Raw genomic sequence first — 12,521 nt, forward strand, 5'->3', positions numbered from 1 at the left:
GGAATACATTTTTATATCAGATTTGTACACTACTTTTCAATACGTTTCATTTGATACCCATATTGCCGAAAGAACTGAAAGTTTTCTGTTGGGGGGTTTTGTGGGGGTGGGGGACCCCTTGAATATTTTTAGGGTGAAATTTGAAAGAAATTTGAACATTCAATTAAAAAATTTGCTGAAATCGGTCCTATAAAGGAATTTGTATTATTGATTAATAATTTAGCAATTTGTATTTATGATAATCTTCTTTTAAACAACTCTTTTACTGTTTTATTTAAAACAAATATTTGAAAACTTTCACATTGGATTAAATTGCGTGCCCAAAAAAAAAATAAACGTGATATATGGTATTGACTTATAAAAAACGTAAATATGGTATTGACTTATAAAAAACTTTTCGAACAAGGAGTTAATTACTTTAATAAATTTTGAAGTTTTTTATTCATGCGAAAAATTTGAATTATATAATTGAATTAAAACAGTAAAAAAGTTGCTTAAAAGAAATGACAATTTCAAATAATTGGTTTATGGAGTTAGTAACCATTTTAATAGTATTTTTGCAAAATTTTTAATTGAATGTGAATTTTCTCAATTAAACCTATTTTTTAATTTTTTTCTGTGTATAAAACATGAAAAATATTGCTAAAAAATATAAATTATATAAAAAAAGAAAAATAGTCGTTTCCATCATGAACCTGTTCATTGTTGGTGACATAGTCTGTAAACTGTATTATAAACAATAAATATATGTACATATTTAAAATGGATTGTAGTAAATACCAATGGTAGCTTTTTGAGTGCAGTACCACGAAATCTAGATCCACATATATTATCTTCCTTCCTCAGCGCCGTTTTCCAATTCAATATACCTCTAAATGGATAATTAACTAGTAAAATAAGATAATACTATTGGGTTGCCCAAAAAGTAATTGCGGATTTTTCATATAGTTGGCGTTGACAAATTTTTTCACAGCTTGTGACTCTGTAATTGCATTCTTTCTTCTGTCAGTTATCAGCTGTTACCTTTAGCTTGCGTTAAGAAAAAAAGTGCAAAAAGGTTATTTTTGTTAAAGGTCATTCTAAGTTTTATTAAAAATGCATTTACTTTCTTTTAAAAAATCCGCAATTACTTTTTGGGCAACCCAATACATTCTACAATTTCCTTCAATTTGTTGCCATTGGAATTTGTCGTTCTATTTTTCACAACAATTTTTTACGATAAAATAAGATAATACTATTGGGTTGCCCAAAAAGTAATTGCGGATTTTTCATATAGTTGGCGTTGACAAATTTTTTCACAGCTTGTGACTCTGTAATTGCATTCTTTCTTCTGTCAGTTATCAGCTGTTACTTTTAGCTTGCGTTAAGAAAAAAAGTGCAAAAAGGTTATTTTTGTTAAAGGTCATTCTAAGTTTTATTAAAAATGCATTTACTTTCTTTTAAAAGATCCGCAATTAATTTTTGGGCAAATCAATACATTCTACAATTTCCTTCAATTTGTTGCCATTGGAATTTGTCGTTCTATTTTTCACAACAATTTTTTACGATTCCTTGTAAATGTAGTAAAATTAATTATATTTCATGGATAGATACAAAAAATTACACTTTATATTTTTCTTGTCTCCCCACGCCACTTAATGTCTGTACGAGTATATGACAGAATGGAGGCATATCTTTGACTCATTCTTACTTCTTTTCGCAATGGATATGCGTGAAACGGACCACATTATAATTTCGATCAGAGCACAATTTATACTATTAAATAACAATTTAATTCGTAAAATTAAATATATGTTCGACATATGCCTTGTTTACCACAGAAGAAAATTGAATTTCTACGTCAAAAATTGTTAAAGCAGTTAATACCTTTTATTATTTTTTTTTTAATAAGTCAATACCATATTTAATCGGTCAAATTTAGGCCTATATATTTTCTGTGCATAATTTCACGAGCTCACAGTTTATTGACATCTGAGAACCACTTGAAATTGACCTTTCGTAAAATCAACATCAAGAACCCATAAAGAAGAAGCCATAAAAGAAACGGGAATTTTCGATCAGTAACGAATTTTAATGGAAGGAGAAAAGCATATTGCTTTTTATTCGAAATTTTGGAATTGTGTACGAATGCGCAATTTTTTTTCTAAATTTTGTTTGGTTGGGTCGTAGGTTAGCTGTTTTACAAAAAAAATATTTCTGTTACATTTTCAGCAAATCTTCTGTTGCGAAAGCAAACTTTTTTGCTGATTTTACTAACAAAATATCTCTGGTTGTAACATTCCGTAGATCGCGCGTGGTCTGTGACACAAACTAACATTCAAGTGATTCTGTTGTTGTCGAATTTCAAAGAACTATCAGGAATTCGTACGAAAATAGGTATTCCAGAAGTGGAGATTTAAGAAATTTTCACAAATGAGATACGAGGGTTGCCTTTTATATTTCGGGATCAGAGTACACAAAAACAAATATTAGTCATCGAAAATAGCTTTATTGTTTTTCAAAATATTCCCCATTAAGATCACTTTTGCATGCGATGGAACCAATTGTCGAAGCACTTTTGCTACTCTGATTGAGATATCTCCAAAACATGCATTCCGAACACATCAACCGCTTCTTCGGGTGTCGAAAAATCGAAAAATTTGAACTCTTATTTAATTTTTTACGTATGGGAATAAAAGAAGTTTTTCAGTGCCAAGTCAGGACTTTACTGCGGATGACTCATCAAATCGATGCTTTGAGCATTTCTTTCAATCAATCGACACGAGTTTTTCTTATGATCGATCGACAAATTGCGTGGGGTCCAACGTGAACACATTTTTTTGACGGTCAAATATTCAAGCAATGTTGAATGTATGCTACTACCCACAAATGCCTAAGGTTGTTTCCATCTCACAATAGGTCACATGACGATCTTGCAATATCAGTGCACAAGAGCAATGGTTTTTAGAACGACAACTAATTTTGGACGACCTTCACGAAATTCGTATTGGAGTGAACTACGACCTCGGTTGAATTCACCATTCCATCGATAAAAACTGGTCCTTGATGAAGCTTCAACGCCAAAAATTTAATTAAGTTAATGGATGCAATGTTGTTGAGTTAATCCACATCAAAAGTTTTAAAACGACAATTTTCACGATTTAAATCCATTTTTTGGGTGAGATGAATCTTTTTAAGTTAATGTAACATTGCAAATTTTCCCCATGAACCACTCCACCATTCCACTAAGGAACAGGGGAAAACTTCTCACATCAATGAGTGCGGTCCGATTCAAGTTGTAGCTCAATTATAAGAGCCCTCCTTTTTATAGCCGAGTCCAAACGGCGTGCCGCAGGGCAACACTTTTTTGGGGAGAAGTTTTTACGTGGCTTCTATGCATGGCATAGTACCTCACAAATGTCGCCAGCATAAGGAGGAGATAAACACCGCTGAACATTTTTTTATGATGTTTACACTGGAATTTGACCCCTGTGTTCGGTGTCATAGGCGGACATATTAAGCTCTGCGTTACGATGCTTGAGATAGTAACACAACACGCAAGAAAGAGAAGGTGTGTTTACGTAGCCAATGAGAATAAATATTCATTCATATGTTCATCTTGACCCTCTCCCTCTTGAGAGAAAAAAAGCGTCAAGAAATATGAAGTCATTGACCAACCTTCAAAGCACGTGAAATTTTAATTTAAATAGCTCCATATGTCAAGTTAAGTGTATAAGTGCGTGTATTTTCAACTTTAAGTAATTCGAATTTTGAAGTTTTTGACCATCTGCTGCATGAATATCATTTTCTACAAACAGTGCACAGAAAAAATATAGACCTAATTTGACCGATTAAACATGGTGTTGACTTATAAAAAACTTTTCAAACAATGTGTTAATTGCTTTAGTTATTTTTGAAATTGAAATCCGATTTTTTGTGATTTAATAATACAAATTGTGAGTATCTATTACAAATTGTGAGTATCTATTTCTGCGTTTTGTTGTGTCCTCTTTCATACATATGTAATGTGAAGAAGTGCGAATGAGCCAAATATATGTCTAGTTTCTATCATAGACAGACAAATAGTGGCGTGATAGACAAAAAATATCAAGAAAAATAGAAAGTGTGGTTTTTTATTTATTATCCCTATAGAGACTATATTGGCCGTGAAAACGACGCTGATGACGGAAGAAGATAACAAATGCAGTATTCCTTGCTCTGGATCTAGGTTAAAGAATTTTATTTTAGAAAATGGACAACTTTCAAATACATTGCTTTATTTTGTTAATATTTAGATTTTTCAGCTTGCCAAAAATCCAAATTCAAAATTGTTAATCAATAATACAAATTCGTTTATAGGTCGGTTTTCAGCGAACTTTTTAATTGAATGAACAAATTTCTTAATTGAACTATGTTTTTCATGTTGTCTGTGTGGCAAGGCACACTTATTAATAGTGAAGTACGAGACGTTACTTTTGTTTTACATAACACTTTATATGTGCATGTATGTTTGAAAAGATAAAGAAAAAATGTAATGTATTATCGCTTATATCCGATCTACGGATTATCAATTAATGAAGAACTAGAAATAATAAAGCATATGCATATGAGTAACTCACCAATCGGGTCCAAACATTCCAAAGTGAGTGCGCATTTAATCCATGGTAATAGTATTTTCTCGGCAACGAAGTCTGTATCTTCAAAAAGAACAGTGTCCAAATCTACCATTTTCAAAAAGAAGTAGTCGTCGGCGTCAGTTTGGAAATAATCAAACATTTTCGGATGTGTTCGTGTGGAAACAGCAGTTGGTGTATTCCAGCCGAGGACACCGACTGCATGTAATTTCTTTCTCAGTTCATTTAAATCACGATTAGTTCCACGAATCCTTATGTAATTCTCAGCAAATAGTATTGATTTAGACCGCATTAATGCATCTTTTATCACAATGGAACGATATGCGTGCATACGTTGATCAGTCACATGAGATGGAAATATTGACAAATCATATGATATAACAAGACAACGAGAGTTGTTGCAATACGCGCTAAGTGCTTTTAAGTCCTCCTCAGACAAGCCTAGATCATATATTATTAGGTACTCGTTTGGAAATTTCAATGCTATATTTTGCGACAAAAGAATGGCCGAAGGAGCTTGACCCTCCTGTACGTAAGTAACTATTGTAAAATTTACTTTTGTTCCGTTAAATACATGTGCAGAAGTGGCATGAACTTGGGACTGAGTTGATTGAGCATTATCGACATTTTGTATATGATAGTGTAAGTATTGCATGTTATTCATTTTCATAGAATGTCCCATGTATGTTTGGGTCTTCTCATTTGTGTTATGAGCATCGTATTTGAAATAAACTGTTTCATCGACATTTTTCTTCGTATTATTTGGAAGATACGATGTAAATCCCAATATTGATAAGTACTTCTCATCAATTTCAAGTTTCTTTTCTTCGGAAACACGTAAATTCTCCTGCAACGAAGATAAGTAAAATATGAGTTCATATCAGTATGAAGAATTGTTATTTTCATTCATACATATTTATAAATTTGGTACACCTCAACTAAAAGTGCAACTATTTAAAATTTGGATACTGTGTCGGCGATTAAAATCACCCATAAATTTTTTGGAAAAAGCCCTATTGATGAAATTATCTATTGGATTTAACATAGTTAACACGACCATCGCAATTGTGGCGCGGACATGGTGGCCAATTCACAGGCGATAACCACGCTCCTAAACGATAACCACGCTCCCAAAATCAAAACAAAAATAAAAAATTTCTACTCAACTGTTCGCATGACCTCACTTTATATGTGCAAAATGCAAATTTGCCCATGAACATTCATTCATTCATTTTTTATTAATCAAACATCGCCCACCCGGGCTGCACATTGATAGATTGGAACATTTTCAGGTTTTTATAATACAAAAATCAATATTAAAATCGAATATAATAGTATCACTAAAATAAATAGCTAACAAATTTATTGAATTTAAAAAAATGTTTTTTTTTTTTTTAAATTAGTAACATAATCTAACGCATAATTATCCGTTCAAATACCAAAAAAAGCAGCAAATGTGAGATATTATCGTTGATGAAAATGAATTCAATTGAGTTGCCTATCAGAAATGTTGGATTAGCTTAGACTTAAAGTTTGTTGACATACTGAGATGTTCTTAAGACTAGAAGGAAGAGTATTCCATAGCCCTGACAAGCGAATTACAAATGATCTTTCAAATACAACATGATTGAAACTTTCAATACGAATTCCATTCCATTAAGGAACTGGGGCAAACTTCTCACAAATCAATGAGTGCTGTCCGATTAAACTTTAAGCTCAATGATAAGGGACCTCCTCCGCAGAGTAACTCCTCTTTGGGGAGAAGTTTTTACATGGCGAAGTACCTCATAAATGTCGCCAGGATTAGGAGCGGATAACCACTGCTTAAAAATTTTCTGAGCATCAAGGCACTCAGTATTTGTGCAGGAGCCGGTGCCGCCCGGCCTCTCACTGAGACTCTCCGCTCGATACCGCTGATTGTCTGCGACTGTCTACTATCCGCAACCTATGGACGCGCCTGGAAGATTGCAGCTAAGCTTCTCGTGACAGCAATGAAGAAGACTTCAGAATTCGTTCAGATTTGTCTGACATCAGACATTTGGTTTTTTGTGTGGATTTATAAAACGATATTTTTTTCGTTTTATGAAATTCAGCTTGTTCTGGAACACACCTCCATTTTTTAATCACCAATCGATACGTCCTTTAGCAAACTAAACTGGCAGTTTCTTTGTCAGCAATGGTAGCATTATTGGACTATGTTCGAATAAGTTACTTTCGCCCACTTTTGATTAACCGTTGAGTGGAGTGGACGTGCTTTCATTTCGCTGCTCGAAGAAAAAAATCCGTATCTCGGAATAGGTACGATATTCCGAAAATGTTAAAGCATTTCAGGAGTAGGCTCAAAATGGATTCCAAAGACCCAACAGCTGCAGTGGTGTCATCAGATTGTAGTATGTTGTCCTCCCCTCCTATAGGTGTGGGTGCCTTGGCACCTGTAGTCGGGAGTAATGCTTCAAGCTCACAACAAGTCGCCAGACTAACAGATGAGGAAGAGACGGATAAACCAGAGGGATACACAGTTCGTTCAGATTCAGATAGACGGTCTATAGGTGTGGGTGCCTTGGCACCTGTAGTCGGGAGTAATGCTTCAAGCTCACAACAAGTCGTCAGACTAACAGATAAGGAAGAGACGGATAAACCAGAGGGATACACAGTTCGTTCAGATTCAGATAGACGGAACAGTCATTGCAGCCAAATCGAGAGATGAGGATAGCGGGACGACGGCAGAAGTAAGCGATTGCTTTGCTAAGCAACTCAAACAGCCTGAAGAACAGGGAGTTGACAATGAGACCACCACCCACTCCTAAGAAGCCCATCTAATGGAGGACCAATGATTGAGGTCATCCAGATAAACCTCCACCGGAGCGAGACAGCTATTCACGCCCTGATGGAGAAAATCAGCAAGGGCAAGATTCATATTGCCTTAATTCAGGAGCCATGGACGACCCGGAACCAAGTTTATGGACTGAATCAACCGAAGACCTGCGTTATTTGTCATAAAAATTTAAATCATGTATTTTCCCCAGAGTTGTCAACGTCCGATGCAACAGTAATGAGACAGGGAGACGGTGGAGCATACCTGGCATCACTTTATCTGCCTTTCGACTCTCCTATACCGCCACCTACGTCGCAGCTGCAATGGTCGGTGATGAAAGCAAAACAGATAAGAAATGAGGTACTAATAGGGTGTGATACGAACTCTCACCACATTTCGTGAGGTAGTACCAACAGTAATAAGCGGGGTCAAGCCGTGGCAGAATTCATGAATACTAATTACCTAATTACACTTAATATTGGTAACACCGCTACCTTTGTTAATAGGATTAGGGAGGAGGTTTTAGATATGACAATATGTTCGGAAAATCTAATCGATGAGGTTCAGAATTGGAGGGTTTCCATGGAGCATTCCTTCGCAGACCACCGCTACATTAGGTTTGGAATTGCACGGCCAGTGCTGAAATCTGATAAGCTTCCGGATGTGTATTACACACGGCTCAAGGAAAACAATAAGATTACCAGAGCGGCAAAACGTGCCTCCTGGAAGTTTTTCTGCGAATAGGTCGATAGCGTTAATGACGCCGCCAAGATGAAAAAGTTTCTCTCAAAAAGTCCAAACTGTAGACGAAATGGGAGTGAGAGCAGAGACAACGGAGGACATGTTGAGGCTTTTGATGAAAACGCATTTTCCACAGGATACGACGGGACTCACGGAGACACCGGAATTTTGGAATATTGAAATTGATCGAAGGCTTATCATAACGTAATTTATGGTCAAGGAAGTCTTGAGGAGCTTCAAACCCTTTAAGTTGCCCGGACCTGATGGAATATTTCCGGCGTTACTATAAAAGGAGGCCGACTACCTGGTGCCTCATGTAGCCACTATTCTCACAGCGTGGCTAGGACATGCATATACTCCGAAAGCCTGACAGGATGCAAGGGTAGTATTTATACCCAAGAACGTCAGAGAAAGTTATGAGACAAAGTCCTAAAGACCTAGCCTTACGTCCTTTCTGCTCAAAACCATGGAACGTATTGTGGATACCATAATAAAGAGTAGGACATCCAGCGAACTGCTCAAATACAGTTCTTGGATAGGAAACTTAATTAGAAGTGTTGTTGTTGTAGCAGTTTATTGTGTACTATCTTTCGTCTGCTTGATTCTGTTGAGTGTCAAGACCCAGGAACTCCGCGACTAGGATGGGGTGCGTCCACAGCGATCTAGGTTTGAGTCGAGTGGGTCTGGCCGGGCAGTTAAACAGGTGACGTGTATCGTGCGGTCCCTGGTTACAATCGGGACATACATCTTGCACGTCGGCATCAATCCTAGCTCTGTGGGAATTGAAGCGGCTGCATCTGCCGGAACGTAATTGAGCCAGAACCACTCTGGTTTGCCGGGGGAGGTCGATTTCTTCGGGTGCAATGGGTGGTGGTCGTTCTCCAAGGACTACATTCACCCGGTAGCCAATTAACGCGTCTGCTACCGTGTCTGCATGAATGTTGTTCAGACCCGCTTGATATGCCGCTTGATCTAGAGGTTCTCTCTTGTAGCGCTGGACCTCACGCTCTAGATCGTGTAGATCTACCTTAAGGCTTCTGGGCGGTGGGTATCTGTCCACAAAATGATGATTTGGATGATTTCTGCGATAACAGCCCAAAAGGTATTGCTTAGACAGCATGTAGTTATGTCTTCGCACTGGTCTCCTGATGGAGACAAAGAACACTTGATGGTCGGAATCATTTCTCCATCGACCATCACAGTCAGCTCAGTATTCACCTCACGCGTATTTGTAGTGAACAGTGTGGCTGAAGATTTGGTGGCGTATATCTTCAGATTTCTTGCAGCGAAATATGAGGCAAGCTCGTTGAGGTAGACGTTCAACCTATCGCAGATGTCATCAATGGGTGGGGGGCCTGATGCCATGATCGTACAATCGTCCGCATAAGATACGATCTCTATGCCGTCTGGAGGAGGTGGGATGGAGGATAGGTAGAGGTTAAACAGAGCCGGAGATATCACCCCACCTTGGGGAACTCCCTGTTTCACTCTACGGTGTTTTGACTTCTTATCCCTAAATTCCACAAATGACTGGCGGCCACACAGATAATTCGCGACCCAACGTTTCAAGCCTGGCTGGAGGGACGTGTTGGCGATGTCCTCAAATAATTTGGCATGGCTGACCGTGTCGAATGCCTTCGATAGGTCCAGTGCCACGAGGACCGTCCTATCACATGGCCTGGGTTGATGAAAGCCACGGCAAATGTGTGTGGTGATGGCATGCAAAGCTGTTGTTGTGCTGTGCAGTCTCCGAAATCCGTGTTGATGCTCGGCGAATGGAAATTCTCCTATGAGGCTCGGGAGGAGTAATGCCTCAAGCGTCTTAGCCACTGGTGAGAGAAGGGAGATCGGTCTGTACGACTCCCCCAAACGCGGGTCTTTACCAGGCTTCAGTAGCGGGATCACTCTGCCCATTTTCCAGACATCGGGAACTATAAGAGTGTTCAATGACAGGTTAAGGACAGTGGTAAGGTACTCAACTCCAGGTAAATCCAGATTCTTCAGCATCAATGTAGAGATTCCGTCGGGGCCCAACGCCTTGGAAGATTTGGCGCCACGGATGACATTCGTAACTTCGCCCACGGTAAATTGTGATGACTGTTCATCGGCTCGGAGACCACGAATACGGCGAATGGCTCTCCTCCTTGCCCTGTCTCTCTCGGAATGCACAATCAATTGACGGTTGAACAACCTGGCGCATCTCTTCGGATCAGTCACGGTTATTTCGCCAAAAGTGACTGAGGTCCTGTCGTCCCGTCTACCGGGGTTCGAGAGAGACTTAACAGTGGCCCACAGTTTTTTTACTAAGACCAAAAACCATATCCGATTATTCTTCAATTTTCACTACAGAGGCTAGTGGTATCCTCTGCGTCTTCGAATTTTTAAATCCAATTAAAAAAAGGTAATAATTTACTCTGACAATCTATCAGTGGTTAAAGCTATCCTTAACATCTCCAGCACATACTGGAATTGTTTAAATAAAATTCGATATATTCTAACTAACCATGAGCAAGAAATTAAACTAATATGGATTTCATGGCACGTAGGAATAGTTGGCAAAATGCATGCTGATAATGCCGCGAAATACGCATGTACCGGAGCTTATAGTCAAAGACTCATAGTGGAAAGAGAAGACATTAAAACTTTCATTAGTTCCGAATATCGAAAAAATTGCTGATAATGCCGCAAAATACGCATCCACCGGAACTTCTGGTCATAGACTCATAGTGGAAAAAGAAGGCATTCATCTGTTCCGTCTATCGAAAACATTTTATTACAAACCTAAAACAATTCAAAACATCGTCAATACTCTGGAGGGAAATATAACTTACTATTGTATCAAGCACAAATTAATAAAAATAAAATACGCTCTTTCTCCCGACTTCGTGTGTGTCACACGATGGTAGCTCACCAAGATTTACTCAACAGGGACACTGTCAACAAATGTCAAAAATGTGGAAATATCATTTCTATTCAAAATATTATAAAAAAAAGTGCAGCCATTTATCCCATAAGGGAACCTTTTGCTTAAAAACAGAGGAATGGACTGCAGCATGTCCACCCTAGTGCAGAGAATATCAACGATATCATTAAATTTATATCTAACACAAATACCATAATCTATTATTAACAGCTACATCCATGATTATTTTTATAAGCTGATGGCCTTAGTAGCCAATGCTATCATATCCGAGATACTAAATAAATTCACTATAAGCTTATTTAAATAAATAATGTGAAGAGAAAAATATTTAAGAGTTTATTACCTGGAATTTGTTTATTTGTTGGTGGGTATGCGAAACTATGTTTTTGAATGAGTCGTTAGATTCACTTGTTCCAAATATGATAAATAATAAAGTTGAAGCTGCAATACAACAAAGTACAAGAACGAAGTGCTTTGTTCGCATTTTGGCTAATGCCGCTTTGGAAGCAGTCAAAGTAGCAGCCTTTTCTTTACAATGTGTACTCGTCTCTTGGTGTGTATCGGCAAAAATGTAAGCTTCTTGATCTTAAAGGAAACCTCTATCGTTCCAGCAGTAATTTTATCTTCATTATCCTTTACGCTTACGACGACTTCCGTTCCACCGCATTTAATTAATCTCGTTAAGACAAGTTGTTTGTCGTTCGGATTATTTTGTACCGAATAATGATAGCAATTCTATTTCGCAGGTTAAAGCTTAATAAAATATTATATTAGTCACAAAAAAGTGTCATTTACAAATTACCGAGATATACCTTTTCAGTTGTAAACAAATCCAACTAATATCAGCTTTCTGCATTTCCTATAAAAACAAGAGAATGGAAAATAACTTTCAATTGATAAGCAACAGACTCCACTTCTGCACTTACTTAGCATCTAAATTTATATAATTCCATTTAAATACTAAAAATACTTTACTTTAAGTCGAGTTCTCGTTTGTAATTTTTCTCTTGTTTTGAAATTGTCTTTTTTGTTCTTCGACAAAGTGGGGTTACGATGTTGATTTTACAAAACAAACAGGGATCTGAATGTCGATTTTCGACTATTCATTCGAGTCTAAACCCAATCAAAGTGTAAAGAGCCAGCGTCAAGTTGTTTATGACATGGTTATGCTCTCGTAAACGTACCGTACATGTAGAATAAATTTAGCGAAAATGCAAGGATGTTATCATACTTTTTACAAAACGCATTTTACATTCGAAACGAAACACGCAAAGCACTAAATTAATGAATATTGTTAACAATATATTGCTAAAGGCGCTATTACAGGGTATGTAGTTGTCTTTTGACATGTCAAATTTAGCACATGTAGAGTTGTACATGTCGTGTCAAGGCGGATTTAATAAGGTGGTCACTCGCGAGCAGCTGTAAC

At 37.4% G+C, this 12,521-nt stretch overlaps 1 protein-coding gene across 3 annotated transcripts in view; it reads right to left on the reverse strand.

Moving 5' to 3' along the window:
• Positions 1-12,316, reverse strand: part of LOC106086156 (uncharacterized) — a 29,627-nt gene extending 17,311 nt beyond the window's left edge. Inside the window, exons 1-4 of one of the 3 annotated variants that reach the window (XM_013250707.2) lie at positions 12,068-12,309; positions 11,905-11,951; positions 11,436-11,845; positions 4,599-5,460 (exon numbers count right to left, since the gene is read on the reverse strand). In XM_013250707.2, the coding sequence (XP_013106161.1) occupies positions 4,599-5,460; positions 11,436-11,576 (1,003 nt within the window). In that variant the 5' untranslated portion in view covers positions 11,577-11,845; positions 11,905-11,951; positions 12,068-12,309. Of the gene's footprint in view, positions 1-4,598; positions 5,461-11,435; positions 11,846-11,904; positions 11,952-12,018 lie in introns of all 3 variants that reach the window. The other 2 variants (XM_013250706.2, XM_013250708.2) reach the window with 2 other exon arrangements.
• Positions 12,317-12,521: the final 205 nt, after the last annotated feature.

Source organism: Stomoxys calcitrans, chromosome 5 (assembly GCF_963082655.1).
Source record: "Stomoxys calcitrans chromosome 5, idStoCalc2.1, whole genome shotgun sequence".
Classification (NCBI taxonomy): Eukaryota; Metazoa; Arthropoda; class Insecta; order Diptera; family Muscidae; genus Stomoxys; species Stomoxys calcitrans.